Here is a 23,820-nt window from a genome sequence, read left to right as displayed (position 1 = left end):
CAAGTGTCTGAGGCTGGATTTGAACTCCGGTACTCCTGACTCCAGGACCAGTGCTGTACTCACTGCGCCACCTAACCGCCCTGGCTTCCAACTTTGACACCGCACTGCTCCAGTATCAAGCTTAATGAGAATGGATGCCTACAGTATTAAGAATGGACATACTGGTAAATGCTGCCTCCATTAAAAGCCGTAGGTAGAGCAAGGACTCCAGATGGAGAGTGGGGGACATACTGTCAGATGCAGCCCCTGGTGGCTGGCTTTGCTTAAACGTTTGTCTTTTCAATAAGGAAGAAGTCAATGGGGGTGGATGAGTAGGATAGGAGAAATAACTGGGATGTAAAAAACAAAAGCCAACAGTAAAAATAACCAAACAAAGCTGTTCCAAAGGGCTGCGCTCCACGGAGTGGGAACACAAGCAGCACTCTGAAGGAATGCTTAGGAGTGAAGCAATTAATGAGCATTTGGTAAGCACCTACTGTGTTCCAGGTGCTGTTCCAGGTGCTGAATAAACAAAGACAAAGAGGAAATAGTCACGATGATGGGGCGACAAAGTGCACATAGATGGATCGACAAAACTCAGGGAAAGCAGATCCAATGTGACATTGGGAGGGAGGAGGGGGATGCCAGGCACGGGGAACACCAGGAAAGGCTTCACACAGACGGTGGTCCTTGAAATGAGCTGAGATGGAGGTGAGGAGAAGGAAGAGAAGGAGGAGGAGCACCACTCCAGGCATGCTGGGCAGCCGGTGCAGACATCTGGAGGTGGGACATGAGATCATGTAAAGAAGAGCTAGCATGACACTATAGCAGCATCATTGGTGCGTGGAAGGCAGTAAGGCTGGAAAAAGTAGGATGGAGTCAAGATACAAAGAGATTTAAATGCCAAACAGGAAATTAGATTTGATCCTAGAGGTGATAGGAAGCCACCAGTATATATTGAGCATGGAAGTGACAAGGCTAGACCCTTGCTTAAAAAATCGCTTTGGCTTCTGTGTGGAGGATGGACTGGATCGGGGAGGAGACTTGAGTCAGGCAGACCCCCTCCTCCCCTCCCCCAGAAGCTATTGCTGGTCCAAGTGGGAGGCATTGAGGGCTTCCACCAAGGCAGGGCCAGGGTCAGAAGAGAGATGGGAAGCAGCATATATGAAAGATGCCGAAGTAGAAATGACATCATTTTTTTCAATTAATGTATTTTCTTTTATTAGACCAAGCAAAAGACATGTTAATTAAGAGCTGAATATGTTTTTTAAACTTTACATAATTTTTTCAAGACAGACAGTTTTTTCTCTTCCTTTCTCCCCTCCAATAGAAGAGAAAAAGAGAACATATAATGCTTATGACTAGTTAAGCAAAGCAAATTCCCTCATTGACCATGTCCCAAAATGTGTGTCATCCTGCATTTTGAGTCTGACCCATGTGCCAGGGGGTGGGTAGCATGCTTTTGCTCTGGTTGTCTGGACTTAGGGTCCTTCCTTGCACTAAAGTCCTTCTAAAATGGTGTGATTTTGACCACTGGTTGAGTTTGTGAGGTGAGGAAGAGTGAGGAGCTGAGGATAACCCAGGGGGCTAACCTGAGATGCTTGAAGGTTGGAGGTGCCCTCAACAGGAATAGAGAAGTTTGGAAAAGAAATGAGTTTGGGGGGAAATGAATGAGTTCTGTTTTGGATGTCCATTGGCTAGGCAGTTCCAAACATCCAGGGGCAGTTCAGGATGTCAAGACTGAAGCTCAGGGGAGACACTAGAGTTGCATAGAGGTGATAATGGTGCCCTTGGGTGCTGATGAGGTCGCCAAGAAAGAATATGGAGAATGAAGAGAAGAGTGAAGAGAAGAAGGGCCTTGGAGGAAACTTGTGACCAGGATGCATGCTGGGGGTGAAGACCAGCAGTGCCCCACTGGAGTTAGCTTTGCTTAAATGTCTTTCTTTGCCGCAAGGAAAGGTTCAGTTGGTGTGAGGTAGGGGGAGTTATGAAAAAAATGACTGGGGTGTGAAAAAGAAAGGCCATAGGATTTTGATTTCTGACCTATGATTTCTGGGCACCCCCAGAGAAGAAGCTCCCTTAACAATGCAAGCCAGCACCTCCTCTGCCACCTATGAGGTTAGAAATTTGCCTGAAGCACCAAGAAGTTAGGAGACTCATCCAGGATCACACAGTCAATGTGTCCCAGGGAGACTTGCACCTAGGTCTTCCTGATTCCAAAGTGGTTTCTCTTATCAGTAAAACTTAAGAAAGAAAACTTTTAAAAAAGGAATGACCTTATTAGGATAGAGTCTAATTAAAAACAATGCTTATCAACCAACCCTGAAATATTTGTTCTGTGCCTTCTCTGTGCAAGACATGATGTGATAGGATGACTCAGTGTCTCCCTTTGAGAGTCCAGGTTAGACTTCTCATTTTCCTGGATCTTTCTTTCACAGAGATGTGCCAGGTTAAGTGCCAGCTCTTTAAAATGTGCCCAACTTCAGCCACCATATTAAAGGCAAAATCTGAAGGAGCTGCTAGGAACGTGAGCTCTCTAGTGAGAGCTTGATGGAAAGTTCTGAAGGAGAGAGAAAACATCCATGAGCTAAGGTTGTTAACGGGAAACTGTGGCAACAAGAAGACAGACAGGCATTCCAATAAGTACTCGGTTCTGGTCCAGGGAGACAGAGGAAGACCAGAGAGGGAAACAGCTATCCCAGGGTGAGCCAGAGGGCAGTGATTATTCTAGAACTATGGCCCTGTCTCAGTCAGGAATTTGTATTTCTAAAAATAAAGTGATGCTACTTTTACTTGCTGTGAACTTTCCATCTCCTGACTGATAGTATGGAACACAAACCAAAATATCAAAACAGAATATTTGACACCATATCTCATCTACACATCTCCCCAAACAGCTGGGACTGTGTACTCTACTTACAAGGCATTTTATGAGTGAATGAACGAATGAATGGTTGGGTGGATAGATGGATGGGTGGGTGGAGGGAGAGAGGGATGGATGGATGCAGTGATAGAGGAATGGATGGATGGATAGATGGGTGGGTGGATGGATGGATGGAAGGAGAGAGGGATGGATGGATGCAGTGATAGAGGAATAGATGGATGGATAGATGGGTGGGTGGATGGATGGATGGAGGGAGGGAGGGATGGATGGAGGGATGTTGAGGGATGATTTGAGCTCCAGGTTTGGTTTTAGCATCACTGGGAAAGTAAAGTATCCCTCCTTATTGGAGAGAAAAGTCCTTCAAGGAGATGCCCTGGAGCAGCATCCACAGTGTTGAATTTGAAGGAACCAGAGCTCACTGCCTATCATCAGTTACCCAGCACAAGATGCCTCTCTTGGCTTAAGCTCATCACTTCCAATCTCACCACCAGGCACTCAAGCCTTGACTAGCACCACCTTGGATTGCAGGGCAGGAAGGTGGAGCATCAAACTCCTCCCACTGCCTTCTTTGATGGAGCCCAGAAACTGGATTCTCTCAGTGTGCTCTCCTCCACATCTGTTGCTTTGCTGGTTTCAAATCCAAAAGCTGTCTCAGGGCTGATACCTCTTGGTATGCTTACCCCACCCTTTCCAGCCTCCTTCTGTGTGTTGTCTCCTCCTGTTAGACTGTAAACTCCTGGAGGGAAGGGACTGCCTTTTTTATTAGTTGTATCCCCAGTGCTTAGCCTGGCACACAGTAGGTGCTCAATAAATGTTGATTGGGTTGGATAGTTTGAACCTTGTTTCTGCCTTTCTTTCTTGCTATATGTTTGACCTTGAACAAGTCACTTAACATCTCTGGGTCAATTGGTCTATCATGTGTTTATAAAGTACCAAGACCACCTACTGTGTGCCAGGCTAAGCACTGGTGGCCAGGATTGGGGACTGGCTGAGTGAAATATGATTGCTGTAGGACTTGCCCAGTCTGAGGGATTCAGGGAAACAGATGAAGGCTTGTATGGAATAATGCTGCCTGGCAAGAACTAAAGGAGGTCAATGTGCCCCAGAGGACACTGACATCATCACTGAGGCCCTTTGAGGGCCACAGAGCAGAGGCCTGGCATGAGGAACAAGGAAGGATGGGGGGGGGAGGTGTACTCACTGTCCAGGTGTTTGTTAGCTTTTATTTATTATGAGGATGAAGGTGGGGTTGACTACACCCCCAGGCCAAAAAGCAACCAGACAGCTTTAAGTATCTTAGGTAGCTTTAAGTATGTTTTTTATAGCTTTAAGTCAGTTTTTATCCTGGTTTTTGTAGCTTTAAGCATATTTTACCTTGGATTTTGGAGCTTTAAATCATTACAGGATTTCCACCAACTTTTCTTTCTGGTTTCCCTTGAACACTAGACCTACCTTTGTGCTACCTTTTGCCTCTTATCTTATCTTTGTCTTATCTTGTCCCACAGCCTTGTTCCCTTTAGTATTGACTTACCCATCGGATCCAGCTTTCGGTTTCCTCCTCTGGGAGTCGGGAAATGGTTCGGGGTAAATACTTGACGAGCTTTTCTTTAACTGTGGATGATGCCAGAGAGTCTTCACCCTCTACCAGGCTGGCAATGACATCAGCGATCTGGCCGGAGCCCTCTACCACCACGCAGGGGATTTTATTCTTGATGGCTGTATTGATGGCCTTGGGGTCAAAAGGAGAAACCAGACATCAGAGGAAGCACAGGGGGTAGGGGAGCAGCCTGAGAGCGAGTGCCCAGTGAAGCCTGGGACTAGGCTGACCACGAAGGCCACAGAAGCCTGTCTTGTGTCCTAGAGTATCCTACTATAGAGAATCACAGTGCAAAGAGCCCTGGGGTGTGGAGTCTGAGATCCTGCCTTTAGATCCCTGCTCTGCACCTTAGGCAAGGCCTCTCCCCTCTCTGGGCCTCAGTTTCCTCATCTGTCAAAAGAGGGTATTGGAGCAGAGGGCCTCTGATGTCCCTCGAAGCTGGATCTGGGATCATTCACTAAATGCGCTGCCGTTTTTCACTTCAAACGGTAAAACTTTTGGCGTTCATTCTGAAGTACCTCATTTTATAAAATAATGATAACAAAGTCAGAATGGAATGAATCCATGGGGTCTATATTTAAAAATTGATTGGTTGCCTCTTCCATGAAACAGGTACTGCCCCCGTGACAGAGGCAGAGGCAGTGTAGCCTAGCAGAGAGGCTGCCTTCAGGGCCAGGAAGACGTGGGTTCAAACACCGTCTCTGAACGCTTCTGGCCACTACCCTGCTCACCACTCAGGGCTCCAGGAAATCTTTTCAGACTCTAAATTGCAGGAAGCGCCAACCCCCAAGGACACCAGAGAATTCTCTCTCTCAGGATCTCTATATTAATGACATCATACATCTAGTCCTTAGCCCAAGTGATGAGAAATGGAGGTTTGGAGGGCAGAACAGCTTCTCTAATGACAATGGTAATAATAAATGACATTTACATTGTGCTTTCGAATTTCCCAAGCACTTTCTGGAGTCACCATCTCATTGGGGCTTCACAGCAGCTTTGGGACGTTCCTGCTGTTACTACAGCCATTTCACAGATGTGGAAACAGTCTCAGACCTGCCTGCCTTGGCTCAGTGCTCAGGTGTTATATTCACATGGACTTTACTGCTAAAGCCCGAGATGTCTGCAACCTGAGGCTTCAATCCCTCGGACAGCACAGTCTTCCACACACTCACAATTATTAGGAAACACCTGAGACGTTCTCAGCTCTGCATTAGCCTCTCAGCAGGCAGGCATTCTCAGCCATTCAAATACTCTGGTTGGGCCACAAGGCTCCTGAACTGTGGCCCAGGGCATGCAACACTGCAGGGAGGAGGGAGGAGGGTCTGCTCCAGCACGGAATGAGGAGGCCCCCCCTCAAAGGGTTAAACATCAGGTCCTTGGGCTTCTGGGAGCTCTCTTCTTTACAGGAATAAGAGCTGGACTCACCTTTAGAGTCTCTCTTCCACCTCCTTGGGAGAAACACACGATGGGGATCTTTCCACCATAATTGGAATCTGTGAGAGAGAGAGAGGAGAGATGGTCACTTTCTAGCTTCTAATGCTCTCAGTTTCCTCATCTGTCAAACAAGCTGGAGAAGGAAATGGCAAACCCCTCCAGTATCTTTGCCAAGGAAACCCCAAATGGGGTCACAGAGAGGCGGACATGACTGAAACAACCAAACAACAACAAAAAAGGGCTGCAGAGCACAGTCTTCACAACCCTGTAAAAATAAATAGGTGGATAATATGCAATAAAATATGAGATTCCTTCAGCATAGACAGCTCTCAGTATAGAAATTCCCTCTAACAGTGCAAAACAGCAACTTATCTGTGACTTACTCACATAGATAATATTTAGTGATATATTTATGCACACAAAAGGCAGGGTGGTATAGTGCATAGAGAGCTGGCCTTGGATCTAGAAAGATCTGGGTTCAAGTACTGCCTCTGACATATACGGGTTGTGTGACCCTGGACAAGTCACATAACCTCTCAATGCCCCAGGCGATGCTCTAATTTCTCTGAATTTCAGGGAAGGTGCTGATCCGCATGGTAGAAGAAGGTTCCTCATCTGGTGTTCTCTAAACCAATGGAGTCACAGGTTTGGTAACCAAAAAATATTGCTTGGAAAGACAGATATAGTTACATAGTTTTACATATAACAACTGTAACCATATATCTGCATATGTTTATGTATGTACATACATACACATACATACCTGCACACTGGAATTACGTTTGTGAATATATACATACATACATATACATCTCTATCTCTATCCCTATCTGTATGTCTGCAGTATATAGAGAGTGTAACCATGTCTGTCCACCCAGTTCCACTCCAATGGAGTTTTCCTTTTGTATTACAAGTGGATCTTGGGTTTTTGTTGATTCTATCTTGACAGAATATGCTCTACAGCTTTCAGTTTTCACCTCAGAGTTTTGAAAATGACTTGTGTCATCAGGCGATGTTGCGAGCTGCCAGGATTTTCAGTTGTATTTATTTGCCATGGATGCGGAAGACACCAGGTTCCTGCTGACTCTACCACCGTAGAAATGCACTAGAATCTCTTCCAGTCTTACTACTGAAGAAATGCACATGAAGAGAAAGCTAAGTGGCACAGTGGATAGAGCACTGGCCCTGGAATGAGGAGGACCTCAGTTAAAATCTGGCCTCAGACACTTACTAGCTGTGTGACCCTGGGCAAGTCACTTGACCCCTGATTGCTGCTACCCTACTTCAGGAAATGTACACAAGAGTAGCGACGGCCTGAATCTCTTCCAGTCTGGAGAAGGGTAAGTCAGACAGTTCTCAAGCATTTATTAACCTCTTACTGTGTGCCAGGCACTCTGCTAAGCTCTGGGGATACAAAGAAAGGTAAGAAAAAAACAAGCTCTGCTCTCCAGGAGTTCTCTGTCTTATGAGGGAGACAGCCTGGGAGGACCCACATGCAAATAAGTTGTGAACAGCCCAGATGGGAGGTGATCTTCAGGGCAAGGCATTCAAGGAAACCAGGGAGTGCATTGTAGCCTCTTGTTTCATTCTGGGGCAGCAATCTCATGGTATGTGGCTATGGCAGACTGGGCTGGGAGCTTCCTCCTGCTGGCTAGGCTCATGGGCTCCATACTTCCAATATCTCCCAAACTGAACCAGGCATGAGAGCGCAGCTCAGGAGCCCCCTCCCACACAGGACCTCTTGGGAAGCCTCTCTCTACTCCTCTTCAAATGACTTTGAATAACTTTGTAGAGTCTTTGTGTGCACTTACTGGCATATATGTTTATGTCCTCCAGCACGATGGAAGTTCCTTGAGGGCAGAGTCTATTTATCCCTCTGTCTTAGCATTAAACACAGCGATCAAGATAATAAATGGAAAGTATTTTGCAAATCTTAAAGTACTATGGAAATTTCAGCTTTTATTGTTGCTGTTATTATTTTTGGAGGCAGCTGGTGGTGTAGAGCACTAGACCTGGAGTAAGGAAGATCTGGGTTCAAATCCAGCCTCTGATACTCATTACCTGTGTTTGCCTCAGTTTCTTCAGCTGTAAAATGGGGATCATTAAAGCACCTACCTCCCAAGGTTGTTGTGAGGATCAAATGAGATCATATTTATAAAGTGCTTAGTCAAAGACCTGGCACATAGTTGGAGCTTTATAAATGCGTATTCCCTTCCCTTTCCTCCTTCCTCCTATCATCATCATCATCATCATCATCATCATCATCATTGTCATCATCATCGTCATCACCATCACCACCACCACCACCACCACCACCACCGCCACCACCACCATCATCATCATTATCTTTTTTTTTTAATCCAGGTCTGATTTCGTCTGAATAGGGAATTCCCAGTGAGGAAACGCCCTCTCCTGGTGCAGATCAGTAACTGTTTGGGCTACTCTGAGTCTTAGTTTTCTGAGACCTTTTGAGATTGCCCAGGATCACACAACTAGTTTGTGCTAGGGCTGAAATGTGAAACCAGGTCTTCCTGTGGGGGGACGAAGTCTCTTTCCATTGCACCATGCTGCCTCTTACTCATGGTCAGTTTTCAATAAATCAATATTTGTTCAATTGAATTCAGTTGAATCAAACTGAACAAAGGAGTGTGGTGTATCATCCTGCTTGGAATACCAACCTTGGATTGCACGTTCTGAAATGTATTTCTCCAACTGATTCCGAAGCTTTGCTTCGACTGATGGGTATCCATGGCAGCCGTTATCGACCAGTAAGAGATGGGTGTGGTTGTTGTCCAGGATATACAACGGGTCTCTCTTGAAGTCATCCATGATATACTGGGCCGAGAAGTGTCCCTATGGGTCACAATGAGAGTTTTCATTGAGATTTAAAGTAGCTCTTCTGAAGGTGACATTGAGTGGTCTCATATCAAAGGATCCTCCTCTAGGTTCTGAAAAAAAGTCCGCCTAGGTAGGGATGGCTCTGGGTCATGCAGAAAGCAGGATTTGGAGAGCATATGAAGCTGCAGAAATTACAAAGAGCCAGGATTTTAATGAATATTGAAAGGATAGATAATGTGCAGAAAATGTGTAATAATCATAAGCCACATTCACCCCACAAAATTCAAAGAAGAAAAGCTATGCCACCTTCACTTTTGGCACTGTATCCCTAGTGCTTAGCAGATTACCTTGATAATCTCTTGGTAAGTGCTTAATGAATATTTATTGGATTGAATTATAAAGTAATTATTTGTTTATTTTGTCCATGTCTGTGATTGCCAACTCCTTTTTGAGGAGGTCCTTTCATTAAAGCAGATCCACAACTGTTTTGCAACTTATTGGCTTAGAGAGTTACCTGGGGCATGGAGATTTTAAGTGATCATACAGCTAGTGTCTGTCAGAGGAGGGACCTGAGCACATCACCCTGACTACAAAGCTGACCCTCTATTCACTGCATCTTCTTCTCTTTGACTCTATCATCAAAGAAACTAAAACAAGAGCAGATAGTATGTGCAGATGGGATCAAAGAGACTGGGCCCAGTAGGAGTCAATGCACACATCTTAGGGTAGAGTGATTTCCTAAGGACAAATAGATAAAGAAAGATAGTTACCCAAGGAGAGAAGCAGCCTCAAGGAATGTTGTCTATGTACCAGCAAATAATGTCAGATATCAACTCAAGAAAGGACTTCTGAGCCATTAGGTATGAGGAGATGTGAGTCACTCCTTTGCCACACATGTATCCTACATTGCATTTTTGGGAGAATGTGCCTCATGCTTTTGGGAAGAATATTTTGCACCAATTATTATTACTATGCCACTTGAATAAATGCCTTTCCAAAAGCTAATAAAATCATTGAGCTGATTGTTAATGGGAAGCACACCTATGGAGGCTCCTGAGCTCTAGTACTCAAAGTATAACTTCTCAGAGTTACCCCTAGAAGCCAAAGTATAGCAGTAGTAAGCAACTCTCTGGCGCCCAAACTGTGAGGGTGTGTGTGTGTGTGTGTGTGTGTGTGTGTGTGTATGTATGTGTGTGCATGCACAAGCATGTGTGTATAATCCAAAAGGGATGCTACCTTTGTTTATATGTGTACCTGTTGCTTAAGCTCCTTGTTTGCTTTTAGTCTTTGTATTCCCAGCATCTAGCATACTGCCTAGCAGATGATTAGTAAATGCTTGTTAACTTATTGGTTGATGATATTACTGCTGAGTTCCTGGGCAGTGTCCCTGTGTGAACTCTCAGCTTCCCTCCCTAGCCAGCTCACAATGGTGTTCATACCTCAGCATCACTGTGTCTGATCAGGGTGTCCCGATTGGAGACCATTCCCCAGGCTGCTATGCCGATGGCTACAATGTTCTCCTCTGAATTCCTGCTGATGGTGTTGTCTCTCACCACCTCACCAATATACTTCATCAGGCCATAGTGAGTGCCTCCAGTGAGAATCCAGGCCCCTGTGGACAAGTGTCAAAACTAGAATTCAATTGGAAAACTGCAGAACAATGATGCGCCATGAAATTCACATGCTAGGTTCAGCTTGGAGAAATCCTTTAGAATCATGCACAGATGTGAGGGATGGGAATGTCCTCTGTATGGCCAATCCCATGGGATAAGACAGAAAATCATAGAATTTTAGAGATGGCAAAGCTATCTGATGATTGGTTTGGTTTATTTCATTTGGCCCAAATCTCCTGATTTCACAAATGAGGATCTGAGATGCACAGTGACTAAGAGCTCATTGTGGGGGAGGAGAAGGATCTATACATGGAGGAGCTCAGCTGCAGCAGTATTGTTGATAGAAAAGACCATTTTTATGTTTCCCACCTCTTGGGGTTCACTATAGGACTCCTGGGGAATGCCTTTCAGCATCAGTGTATTATAAAGCTTCATTTTCCAAAGACAAATCTTTGCCCAGTACTATGTGGAATGGCAACATTTGCTCAGCTTCATATCCAGAATCATCTCATCCCAGAATTGGAAGGGATATGAAACATCACCCCGTTCAGTTGGCATTGGAATGAATCCCTTCCTCAAAATGCCAAATGGGGGCCAGGCAGCCACTCCTTTAAGGCCTTCTATGAAAGGCATAGTAGATCATTCCACTCTTGGATAGCTCTCCTAGCAAGTTTCCCTTAAAATCAAGCCAGATGGACCTCTTTGTGTTTTCCCCCCATCACTCTACGCAGAGCCAATTGAGTACCTTTTCTAAGCAATAGACTCCTTCAAATCTTAAAGACAGCTTTCATATCCACTTTGAGTCTTTTCTTCAAGCTAAAAATCCCCAGGTCCTTCAGTTCATGGAAAAAAAAAATCATAGCTCACATCCAAGTTGGGTGACAGGTCAGGAGAAGTTTTATTGTTATACCTATAAAGGCATTTTCTTCGTTATCTGGGTGGGCTCTGATTACAAACAATTTCCAACCACTATACAAGGTATAAAATGAAGAAGTAGGTTGGGCAGTTCTGTTGGCTCACAAATGATTACAAAGTACAAGGTAACAGTGTTCCATAACATTATTATGGAGAGATAGGGATGGAGTGAGTAGTTCTCCAATATGATTCCTGATATGATTTTAAAATCGTTCCTTTCAGTGGTTACAGTGATACTCAAGATGACGGGGGCATGCTATAAAAGATCTTGCAAGTGAACAAGGCTGAAAGTAAACCCAAAGGTAAAAGCCTGAGAGTTGTCTTCTCATTGCACTTTGACACGATGGCCAAGGTTCAAAATAGAGTCACTCGTGTCAAGTGAGTTTGCCTCCACAAGCCTCTCCCGGTGTGGCAGAAGCCCTTCACTGCTCTTGTTGCTTTCCTGTGTAGTTTCTCTAGTTTGTTGCTGTCCCCAAAACTGAGAATAATGACCCAGACATGGGCCAGCCTCTTCCAGCTGGCTGCTAAGGATCATGCCAGTGTCACTTTTAAGGCAGCCTGAAGTTTGCATTAGCTTTCTGGGCTACCATAAGACACTGCGACTTAGGGAAATTTAGTCTATTTAGAGTTCCAGAATTTTCTCAAAAGAGCAGTTGTCCAGGCACACCTCCCCTGCTACAGTGGAAAGAACATTGGATTGGTTGTGAGGATATTGGGGTTCTAATCCTGGCCCTGCTCTTCATGATCTGAAGGACTGAAGCAGCTCACTTAACTTTCCTGGGCTTCACTTGGCTCATCTTTAAAATGAGGAGTAGAGGGCCAGGAGGTTCTCTGCTAACTTTACATAATGATGATCTGAGACGTATGAAAGTGATTCCCTGGGCCCAAGAGCAAGACTTTATATTTGTCCCTTCTTGGTTTTATCTCATTAGATTTGGCCTAATGCTCAAGCCTGTCGAGACAGGTTTGAATGCTCATTCTATCGTCCAGTACATTAGGCATCCTTCCTGACTATGTGTCATTGGGAGCCTGACCAAGTGTGCTGTCTATGCCTTTCCTTAAGTCACTAATAGCAATGTGAACCAGCATAGGGCACCCACAGATCACAAGACACTTTCCTGAAGACACCTTCCTGTCTTGTCATTGAGCCAAGGATGAGTGTGTGTTGGGTCCTACCATTTAACCAGTTCCAAATCCACCTAACTGTATTGCTGTCTGTTTAGCTGTGATCTCTGGATCTTTCCTAGGAGAATAACCAGAGAAACTCAGTCAAACACTTTTCTAACCTCCAGGTAAATGAAAGCTACTGAATTCTCTAACCTAGCAGGCTAATAACCCTGTCAAGAAAGGCAATGAGGTTACTCTGGCTTGACCTGCTTCTGACAAAGTCATTCTGGCCCCTTGGGTTGACCGCCTCCGTTTCTAGATCTTCATTAACCCTAGAACTTTGCTAGAAATTGAGACCTGGAGTTTATAAACTCTGTAGTCCTCCATTTTGTTCCACTCTTTGACCTTCTGGTGTCTCTCTTATTCTCTTTGATCTTTTCAGGACCATAGACCAATAGCTCAGCAATCACATGTCAAGGCTTTTGGTGCCCAACAGGACAGGTCATTTGAACCTGGTGGTTTGAACTCATTAAAGGCACTTCTCAAGCTGCCCTCTTATGCTCCTCCTATTTGCTAGGGACATTTGCTCCTTATTGAAATATCCACTCTGTCTTTCCTTTTCAGGCACTCATGGAAGCCACACAACACATGGAAAACATTCTGACTCTGAAATTTGAGGAGCTGCCTTCTGGTAGTCAGTCCTCCCTCCTGGCCTTGTCCTAACCACGTGCCTCTGTACCAAACCCTTTACCTCTGGAGGCTTCTGTTTCCTTCCCCTATAAAATGAGGGAGTTGGACAAGATGGCCTCTGAGGTCCCTGAGAGCTGTCACTTTATGATCCTATGGTAATTATAATGACCAAGCAGCACCAGAATCTAGAGAAAAAATACCGAGAAGCAAAAGAACTCAGGAAACAGAAACAGCAACTTTTTGTTAGCATATTATTAAAGGTGATGCACAGATTTTTTAAAGCAAACTCCAAATAACAAACTTATGGTTTTATGCGCAATCATCCCCTTGCCCCTATTATTTGTGTATGGGGCACTATATGACTTAGAGGGGCTGCAGAATGTAGTGGAGAATTCACTGCCCTCCCAGTCAAGTCTTACCTCTGACACATCATGGCTGTGTGATGTTAGGCTAATCACTTAACCTCTTAGGGTTCTAGGCAGATTTCTAAGACTGTAACTTGTAGAGAAGGTGCCAATCTGCATTCATAAAGGGGATTTCCTCACTTGGGACTTCCTTAAACCAATGAAATGTCAGGTCTAGTCCTTCGCTCCAATTGCAGTACTTAAAAGTGTGTGCTTATGGCTGGTAAGTTTAGGACAAGAGTTCTTAACTTCATCTGTATCTTGGACCCCTTTGGACGTCTGCTAACACCTATGGACCCCTTCTCAAAATCATGTTTTTAAACGCATAAAATAAAATGCATACCATTGCAAAGGAAACCTATTTTTAAAAATACAGTCACCAAAACACTTAAAAAAAGTCATAGAACTCAGGTCAAGAACCTCTAGTTTAGAATTTAAAAATGCAATGTATCAGGTGATTAGTAAAAAACAAAATTCTTGACAATCCATCAATGGGATGCTTTCTCACCTTTAGATTGCGCTATGTAGATGAGGCGGCTGAAGATCTTGCGCATGTGAGGCTTGAGGGAAAAGTTTTTGGCTCCTCCAGTCACAGATATAACGAGGTTGGGGGTCTTCAGATGCCAGTGCTGGGTCATCAGCTCATAGAGGATTTCTGGGTCTGTGTCACATGATAAACGGATGTACTTTATGGAGAGGGGAAGAAGCAACAGTAGCAGCATTAATTAGCATTCTGATTCTGTTGGTTTTGAACTAGATCCCTGGAACTAGTTTTGAACTTCAACCCTAAGTCTTTGATTCTATGTGCTTGGGATGTACCAGTCATTGCATACTGAGTTTTAAAATCTTAGAAATATAGAGCTGGAAAGAATATACACAAATAACCAGTGCACTGCCTTCATGTGACAAATGAAGGTGGGGAGATCCAGAAGAGATATGGGGCTTACATGAGCTCTTCCATTTAGATGGTGGCAGAGCCATGACCTTTGGTTATCTCTGATCAAAATTGTTAGTTTCATATATAATAACTTTGAGCGTTCTCCCCTATCCTAACAATTCTCTTTCCTCCTCCTCATGCTTGTTTCCCTACTCCTGTTTTCGTTTTCTGTCTTCTCCCTTCCCTCTACCCCATCTCAATACCACATTCCTATAAGACAATTCAAGGAATTCTTGGCTGATTCACTTATGGACTGGCTAGTTATGCCACATAGATACTTACCTTTCCTTTCTTCCCTAATGTTTCAAACTGAATATCCCCAAAGGCATCAGTAGGAAATTCTTTGGTATGTTTTTTGTAACTCCATTTCTCAATTTGGTTGATCTGAGTGCCTTCTATGTGCTGGTTTTGGGCATAGCCACATTTACACATGTTGTCTCTGAGTAGAAGTATATATTGTGGGAGGAAGGAAGAAGAAAGGATTAGCCATCCACATAGACTCTGTGGGAGACACATACAAATGTTATCTCATTTTCTTTAATTAACAGCAGATCCTTGCTGGAAGTCTTTCCACTCCTCTGATACCTCAGGGTTGCATACAGGTGGTAACCCTGGGGTGCCAAAGGCAGTACCAGCGGAGGATACCTTCTGACAGGTAAAGGATGAAAAAGGTTTGAGGCCATGTGCCCTGGTGAGGTGAGTTTGTGTGCTTGGGTGGGGGGGGAGGGGCGGTGCTGCTGAGATTGAGATAGGCTACAGGTCCATTTCAACTCCTCTTGAAGACAATCTATCAAGTGATATTTCTTCCTTCCCCGTCATCTTCTCACAACCAGACCACCCCTTGCTACTGGACCAGCGACCATGTGGTGGATGCCCTACGTTTTACCTCTTGAATCCTTCACCATGGGCTCTTCTTCTCCCCTCCCCCATCCTGATTGGTGAGCCCCTCATGTGGCCTAGTTTTCAAGAAGGCCCCAGTCATGCTTCGTTCTACTCCCTACCATAATCAAATGAATCCTGCAATTATCTGTGAATCTATCTCTCTATGGCTCACTCCCAGGCCCTATAGCTTTCTAAACCAAACTGTTCCTCCCTGGTCACCATGACCCCCGTTAGAATGTAAGGTAGCTCCTAAAGAGCAACTATTGTCCACAGTGCTTGGAAAACATTGAGAGCTTGATCAATGCTTTTTCACTCATTCACTCATAGATGCACCAGGGCAGTGGGTGCCCCCGTGAGTATCACTGAGATCAGCATTCCTTGAAATATTGTATGAATATAGTTAGTATCTTAAAAAAAGAAAAAGTATACATGTCATAAAAAAACTAATTTTAACGCTATTGAAACCATTATAAGATGGGGGTGGGGTTTAAAAATCTTCATTTAGCAAACATTTCTTTACTGATAATGTCCCATGAACTTTAAGTGAAGTACTGAGGGAGATTCAAAGCTAAGGAAGGTCTGGTCACCAAATGCCAGGTTCTCAAAGTCAGAAGGGAATCTCAGAAATCACTGAGGCCAACCCAAGAATGTCCTCCCTCAACAATGGCTTGTGGATTGTTGGCTTCCTCCTTTGAGGCAGAGGGCAGCACCTCCTCAGGTGACTCATTCCCATCTGCTTAAGAACTGTAGTGTCCCAATCCTTGAATGTTGTGCCCCACCTAGAAACCCTCCCATATCTCTCCTGGACTTTGCTATTTAACTTCTCGATAAGCTTGTCTTATCAACTGGTTCTCCCAATTCTTTACTCCCTTCTGCCCCCTCTTTCCTCAAGCTCTTGTGACAAGACCTCTGCTGAACTCCAAAATAGCCAGTGGCCCAATTCTTGTCCTCATCTTCCTTAGTATCTTTGTGACCCTCTGCTGCTGCAGACTCTATTCCTAGGACTTCAGGGTACCATATTCTACTGATTTTCCTCTCACCACTCTTAAGACTCCTTCAATTCAACAAATATTCATAAAGCACCTCCTGGGTACAAGCTTCTTCTCTAGACAGGTTATAGGATGAATCTTGGGATCCTGGATCTGGAGCTGCAAGGGACTTTAGAGGCCACCAAGTCCAACTTTGCTCGTCTAATTTAAATTTTACTTATTTTTTTCACTTAACAAAAAAATCTATTTTCTCTCTCTTTCCCCATTGATTTTTTAAAGAGCTACAAAGCTTTGCTAACAAATCCCTAAGTTGGCCATATTATATGTCTCCTTCCACCCCCTGAGTTTGCCACCTCTCTTTTTCAGGAGATGGGCAGATACTTCATTGTGGGTCTTCCGGAATTGTGCCAAACCCCCAGATTTTACAGGTACAGAAATTGAGGTTATGGGACTTGCCCAGGGTTTCACAGCTAGCAAGCATCTAAGGTGGAATTTGAACCCAGACCTTCCTGCCTTCAAGGCCAGCTGTCTCTCCACCAGACCCTGTAGCCTGTAGCCTCTGTCTCTTTCTCAAAGTCTTGTCCTCCATCCTCTTCTCTTCTCTTTTTCTATGATCTGCCTTAGCAATCTCATGCAGAGAAGCCTGGCAAAACTTTGCACCGGTATAGACTGAAGTTGGCAAAAGAGGGAGAACAACATACCCAGCAATGATGTCAATGGAAAATGAGAAGGTAGCAGACTTTTCACTAATTGTAATGAACAGCCTTGCTTCCAGAGAACAGATGGCCAAGCAGCAGGGCATACTCTTCTTGGTGGGTGGGAGGGGGAACCACCAGGACAGAGTGTCACATACATTATAGGAATTGGTTCTGCTGATTGGTTTTGCTTGACTGTCTTTATTTCTTGTATATATCAGGGAACTGCTGGAATAAAAAACAAACGTGCTAAAAAATCCTTTAAGGATAACAATAAGCACACGTTTTCCTGACATCTTAAATAGATTCTTTGGAGCATTTTCCAGTACTTTTTGTGATACGTCAGGAGGAACAGAAATTCGTGCCTTGTGTGAATGCAGGAATGTCCTTAGGTGCTTTGCAATCTGAACAAAATTCCTTGTGTATTTGAAAACAGTTCTGTCCAAGGGATTTCTGGCAGCTGCTCAGTTGGAGGCTTTCCATCTCCATCTCTTTAATCTCCTCCCTCGGGAGTGGCAGTGGGGCTGGGGGCCTGTCAGTTGTTCCCTTTCTCCCATTTTCAAACGTACTTGTTCTTAACAGCTCCTCGGCCCTCCAGTCCCCTTCCGATTTCCTGGCACAATCTGCACACATTCTGGTTAAACTGACTCTGGGTGAGGCCCAAGGAGTCTTTCTGACCCCCCGAAGTGTGTCTGCTTTGGTGAGCTCTCTCTGCTGGTCAGTAGGCTCCAGGCTTTTTCTTGGGTTCTGGGCTGTTTGCTGAGGTTCAGGTGGATAGCTATGGAGCCACCAGATCCTGACACTTGCTGGTTATACAATGTGACTTTCAGCACATGAATGATTCTAATATCATTCCAGAATTGCAGGATTTCAGGGCTCAGTCATCCATTGGTCCAATTATCATCCTCCCTGTGCAATTTGCAAAGCAATCCAAAGCAAAAGCCTGATATAAAAGGCACTAAGCTAGGTATTGGGCATACAAAAGCAAAATGAAGAACAGGGCTTGCCTTCAAGGAGCTTCCATTCTATCAGACAAGTGATTAAGCAACCTTTGCTTGGCAAACTTTAAAGAAGCAGAGCTTGTTTCTCTTTGGGGCAGTTCTAATGGTTGGACATCTTTTCCTCAGGTTAATTCTAAATCTGCCTGTTGTATCTTCCTTTAGTGCTCCTAGGTCTGCCCCTGGGGCCAAGCTGAAGAAAGCTAATACCTCCTTGGTGTGAAGGGCCTTCAGAAGGGGACAGGGATGGAATCTTGGGTTCCTTTGTAGAGAAAACTTTTTTTTAGCAAGACGGGTCAGCACCTCCTTTGCTAGGAATGCATCGGCTACCTGGGGACCTGAGAGATTTGCCCAGGGGTGCACAGCCAGAATGTCAGAAGCAGGCTTATTTTCCATTCTCCAAACCACACTGACTTCAGTTCCTTATGAAAGCAAGCCATTGGTAGCAGTCACCTTATGGAACAATAATGGCTCCATGATTTCTGGTGGTTGTGTCTGATAGTTCTGACAACAGCAAGAACTCTTTGCTCAGAAGATGGTTGTTATAGCTTCTCTACAAACTCCCCAAGTCTAGGTTAAATGGCTGTCAAGTTTCTCCCTCTCTTGAAGCCATGTGGTTTTTCCATATCACTCTACCATGGAGTTGGAGGAAGGGGCTCCTTTGGAAGTCCCTGGAGGGCAATGAGAACTTCAGAGGCACTCTCCAGATAGACTTCATAAAGAGACACTGACTGTACCATCCTCAGAAACTTTCTGAGGTGATATGAGGTGGGTGAGGAGCCAAAAACTGGAATGATGCCAAGCACTCAAGCTCACTCTGGAAAAAATGTTGCAGCTGAGAATCCTGAGAAATCTTGGCCATGTCCACAAAAGCAGCCCTTGTGCCAGAGATCACAGAACAGTGGGCTTGCTGGAAAGATAAGTCTCAGGACACTTGGTATTTTCTGTGCCACAAGAATTAGAACCACAGAATTGCTAAACTGTAGAATTTCAGAGTTGGAAGGGACTTTGGTGGCCAACCATTCCATCCCTGAGCCTCAAAAGAATCCTCACTTCAAGATAGTCAATAAATGTCATCCCACCCTTGCTGAAAGCTGTCCAGGGAGGGGGAACCTAAGGCTAATCCTCTTCTACCTTTCAGGTGCTTGAGGACAGCCCTCAGCATCCCTCCCACCCCACCCCTCAGTCTTCTAGGGGCTGAACTTGGCTAGTTCCTTCAATTGATCCCTGTATGACATGGACTTCATCCATTCTGGTTAATGTTCTCCAGCTTATCAAAGTCCTTCCTAGTGAACTGTAGTGCCCCCAACTATACATAATCCTGCGCCTTTTATTGGACTAGGGCAGAGGCCCGGAGGACCATGGGTCCCTTGTACCCCACTGCTGTGCTGCTAAAGGTCATCTTAGCTTTGGGGGCTGCTACGTGATCCTGCTGACTTGTAGTGAGTTTGAAGTCCATCCAAACACCCCGGATTTTATTTTCTCAGATGATCGGCTATCTAGCCATGCCCCTGCCATCCTGTACTCTGGAAGAACGGATAGGAGATCTTTGAACTCATGGTATTGATCCCTATTGCATTTCACCATTGCCTCCAAACTTGTCCCTCCTCTTTTCTCGTCTCTTTTGAGGCACGACCCTCCTTCTAGTCACCCACATTCACAGATAACCCAGAGTCTTCCTATCCTCTTCTTTTTCCATGACTCATTCCTATCCAACCCTTTCCCATGCCCAATCAGTGGCCAAATGTTGTGGGTTCTGTCTTGACAATTGCTTTCATATCCTTCCCCTTCTCTCCACTCACATATCTGGGACTCTCGGTCAGGGTCTTTCCAGAACCATTGCAATAGCCTCCTCACTGGTCTCCCTGCCTCCAGCCTCTCCTTATCCCCATCCATCCTCCACACATTTGCCAAAATAATCTTAAAGCCCTTTTGACCATGCTTCTCTCCAGGAGAAGAACCTCCACAGGCTCCTTATTTTCTTTAGGATAGAATACCCACTTCTCAGCTTGGCATTGTTGGTCCTGTCATTAGCACAGTGCACATGAGACTGGAACATTCTCCTCTGAGTATCTTGTTGACCTCCTAATCACTGTAGCATCAGTTTAAATTTGTTCCTGGGTAAGAAAGATTGGATGCTACTCAAAGGGGAGATGATGTGATAGAACAATCTGGATGGAGACTATCCCATGGAGCCCCAAAGTTCTGGAACACTGAGGGGTGACTCTTGAGGCCCCCCCTTTTTGTGGCCTGGTGTAATGGATAGAGCCATGACTTTGGAGCTGGAAAACCTGAGTTCAGATACCAGCTCTGTGACTCATGTAGACTTTCTGTATTGTGGGCCAGTTACTGGGTCCTCAGGCCTCCTTATTTGTGAAATGAGGGTTGGATGGTGCCTCTCACATAGCAGAGACTTAAGTGCTCCTGGGATTGAACTGGACCTGATGACTTCTCAAGTGTCTTCTAGTACAAACCATACTCTTTGGCACACAGTAGGTAATTAATAAATGGTTCTTTCATGGGATTTCTTCTCCCTACACCTCTGTGAATTTACAGGTAGATACAGTTAGGTTTCAAGTAAGGCCTAGCATGAAGCCAATGCCATCCATGTACCAGACTCTTAATGTGCTTGTTGAATAGGATTTAACAGAACTCTTTTGTAATCAGGGACCAAACCCACAAGAGAAGCAAAAGTGGCTTACGTGGCCTTGGGATCTTTTGTGAAGAAGACACATTCCCTTTTCTTAAAATTTTCCTGAATAAAATTCAGCAAATCCTTAGGACAAAAAGAGAGAACAAAATGTTACAAAGTGACCTTTAAACTCAGGTTGCATTAAAAGCAACAATCATTTCTATTTTTCTCTTTAAGATGAAAAGAGCCTCAGCCCTAAAGATCAGTGAAAGAATTATAGTAATGGATGCTAAGTCTTTGGAGCTTTCTAGGGTATGAAAGATGATATATAAATCCCAATGACAATTTTCCATGGTGTAATTCTTCCAAGAGATTTGGGTAGTTGGGTGTAGTAGAGAGAGAGAGAGAGCCAGCCTTGGAGGCAGGGGCTCCTGGATTATAAGTTCTGCCCCTGACACTTGGAGGCTGTGTGATCTTGGGAAAATCCCTTAGCCCCTCAGTGCTTGAGGTGACCTCCAGAGACCACTAGTTACCTACAGGTTGGTGATTGTTCCTATTATGGAATGGTCCATTTGGAGCTGGGAGGGACCTTAGAGTCACCAAGCCCAACAGCCTCAGTTTACAGATTAAGAAAGGTCCCATTAGTAGTCAGGGGCAGAGCTGCGTCTTGAACCACCATGTTTAGGACAAAAAGAGAGCCTTCTTTTGGCTTCATCAGGCTGTTTCCCAATCAGGACCTAGTCTGGGCAAGTTTTTTTGGTATGGAAGAAGCAAACGTTGGAGAAAGAGCTAAATGTCTAAAAATAGGCAAACATTTTCCCCTTTGGCAGCACTGTCCACCCCATACAGAACATTGGCAAACCTGTGCTGCCCTGTCTCTCCTCATCATTTTTGTTTTATGCCACTGACAAATTTCAACTCAACTTGACCAAAAGGAAGAGAGCTCCACACAATGAGCTCTTGTGAGGGTGGAGCCTGTTGGACTTTGTTCCAAGGTGCTAGAATTTAGCAGGCACTCATAAAACTTGCCTCTCTTTGGTGGCATGGCAATAGCTGGGTTTGGCACCTGGACAGCGTGGGTAAAAGTTAAAATTGGAGGCTGGGAAGAGGCATTTCCTTCTCCCTTCTCATGCCCTCCTCAGTAGCATTCTCATGGTGCCCATGCGCTCTTCTCCACTTGAACATGATCTGTGGAGTTTGTACCCTTCAGGCAAACACTGTTCTCCATGGGTCTTTCCATACATAGAGCTTCTCCATATTGGATAAACGTCAATCACTGTGAATGGGGGGAGGGGCTGGAGAAAAGACCTGGTCCTTTCTACACCTTAAACAACCTGTTGGTAGTTTGTTTTTGTGTTTTGTTTTGGCAACAGTGACACACGAGCATGAACAGAACATGAGACAATGAAAAAAATAGAAAAAGGCAGAAGTAGACAATCTTCCTGTAACTTATGTGGGAAGTCCTCCCTGTGACCAGCTAGGGAGCAGCCCTATCTCCAAGAGGTGTCTGAAGTGGTTCTGGATTGGGAGTCAGAGCACCTGGATTCAGATCCCAGCTCTGCTCCTTCCCAGCTGTGTGACTGTGAGAAAGTGGCTCACCTTTTCTGGGGCTCATTTCCCCTGGACCTTCTCTGGTCTCTAAGGTCTCTTTCCGACTCTAAAGGTCTTAATGGCTCCCATAGCTTTAAAGTATCTAAAGTACTCTTCTCTCATCAGCTTTGGCAAATTTTATTTTTAAGGTAAGGAAACTGAGCCACTGAGAGGGTAAGCAGTGAACCCCACTGTCATGAAGCTAGCATATGGAAGAAGGGAAAAGCCAGGGGAAAATCACCAGATTGAGGAAAAGGGCTGGCTTTGCATTCAGAAGCTTCAGGCTGGTCCCAGAGGGTGCAGGGGCAGCCCATGGGCTTCACTGAAACGTGATTAATGTGAAGATGACCTGAAGAGGCCCCCAGGAAGTGAGGCAGAACACCAGCAGGGACCTCAGGGAAGGTCCTGGAGGAGGGTCCCACAGCATGGGTGGGAGCGATCAGTGTCCTTGGAGGGAATGAGTGATATCCTCAGTGAGATCCACCCAGGCAGATCCACACTAGCCGTCTGTTATAGGGATGGGAGTGGACCCATGATTTGCCAGGTCTAGAAAACATCATTCACCAGTGCAGATAAGCCGCTCTTCTCTAACTTGTAGTCCCACAGAGTTGCCAGAGACACTGTGACATTGAATGACTGGCACACATCACGCAACCAATGTACAACAGAGACAGAACCTGAACCCAAGACTTCCTGACTTCCTGCCAAGGCTGGCCCTCTCTCTACTATCTATGTTGCTGCTTAGATAAAGAACACAGCACTGTTACAGCCTACATGCAGACTCCAAAAAGGAAAGCAAGGCTTTGAGAGGAAAAGCATCCAGCTCTGACAATAACAGCCAAGACACTTATGCTCTCTATGCAATATGACTTTTTCTTAATTGAAGAAAGGGAGTTTTGGAGATCCCCACAGGCAGTGAAGTGCTCTTTTTGTTCTCGGGAACCAGGGGTGGGGAACCTGCAGCCTCAAGGCCACATGTGGCCCTCTAGGTCCTCAAGTGGGGTCTTTTGATGGAATCCAAACTTCACAGAACAAAGGGCCGCACTTGAGGGCCTTGAGGCCACAGGTTCCCTTCCTCTGTTGGGGACCAAAAGGAGGCTCTGACCGAGGATGATGGGGAGAAGTTGTGTCTGCCAATGGCAGCAGTGGCTACTCACGCTCTCACTGTAGGACAGGTCTGTGCTTCTCGATATGCTGGAGTAGAGAGTTCGAACGCTCTCCATGGTGCCATTTCTTCGGTTCCTCATGGAATTCCCTGCAGGCCAATGCATCTGACAAGAAATGGGTTTGGAAACATAGCTCAAGAATGTGCCGATTCCTCTAGATCACAGTAGGATTTCTGTTGTTTTCGATTAGCAACTTGTTTGGAACTTCTAATCTCAGAGAATAGCCTGGACACAGAGGTAAGGGACTTATCCATGGACACTCTACCAGTATTTGTCAAGGGCAGAACCCAGACCCAGGCCGTCTTGACCACAGGGTCAGTGGTCTAGCCACAATCCCTTATTGGCTCTGAGGTTTGCAGAAGGGAGCACTTTATTCAGCAAACATGGATTGACTTGTTGGAATAGGCTTAAACTCTGGGGAAGCTACAAGGGCTTTAGGTCATCCTGTACAGAACTGACTTTAACTTTGA

General features: G+C 45.0%; 1 protein-coding gene and 1 long non-coding RNA gene across 2 annotated transcripts in view; one reads left to right on the top strand and one right to left on the bottom strand.

Annotated features, from left to right (window-relative positions):
- The window catches only part of TRPM8 (transient receptor potential cation channel subfamily M member 8), a 52,755-nt gene extending 29,300 nt beyond the window's left edge, over positions 1 to 23,455 (bottom strand). Inside the window, exons 1-8 of the mRNA XM_036766721.1 lie at positions 23,342 to 23,455; positions 20,665 to 20,738; positions 14,681 to 14,837; positions 13,970 to 14,147; positions 10,172 to 10,344; positions 8,573 to 8,747; positions 5,886 to 5,953; positions 4,395 to 4,592 (exon numbers count right to left, since the gene is read on the bottom strand). Of these exons, the coding sequence (XP_036622616.1) occupies positions 4,395 to 4,592; positions 5,886 to 5,953; positions 8,573 to 8,747; positions 10,172 to 10,344; positions 13,970 to 14,147; positions 14,681 to 14,837; positions 20,665 to 20,738; positions 23,342 to 23,455 (1,137 nt within the window). The remainder of the gene's footprint in view (positions 1 to 4,394; positions 4,593 to 5,885; positions 5,954 to 8,572; positions 8,748 to 10,171; positions 10,345 to 13,969; positions 14,148 to 14,680; positions 14,838 to 20,664; positions 20,739 to 23,341) is intronic.
- Positions 8 to 13,732, top strand: LOC118856439. The gene is made up of 3 exons (XR_005010865.1): positions 8 to 164; positions 11,483 to 11,562; positions 12,992 to 13,732. It is a non-coding gene; the product is annotated as an uncharacterized LOC118856439 (long non-coding RNA).
- Positions 23,456 to 23,820: the final 365 nt, after the last annotated feature.

This window comes from Trichosurus vulpecula, chromosome 7 (genome assembly GCF_011100635.1).
Source record: "Trichosurus vulpecula isolate mTriVul1 chromosome 7, mTriVul1.pri, whole genome shotgun sequence".
NCBI classification, from domain to species: domain Eukaryota; kingdom Metazoa; phylum Chordata; class Mammalia; order Diprotodontia; family Phalangeridae; genus Trichosurus; species Trichosurus vulpecula.
Note: the sequence above shows the minus strand (reverse complement) of the source record. Positions and strands in the feature narration are given on the sequence as shown.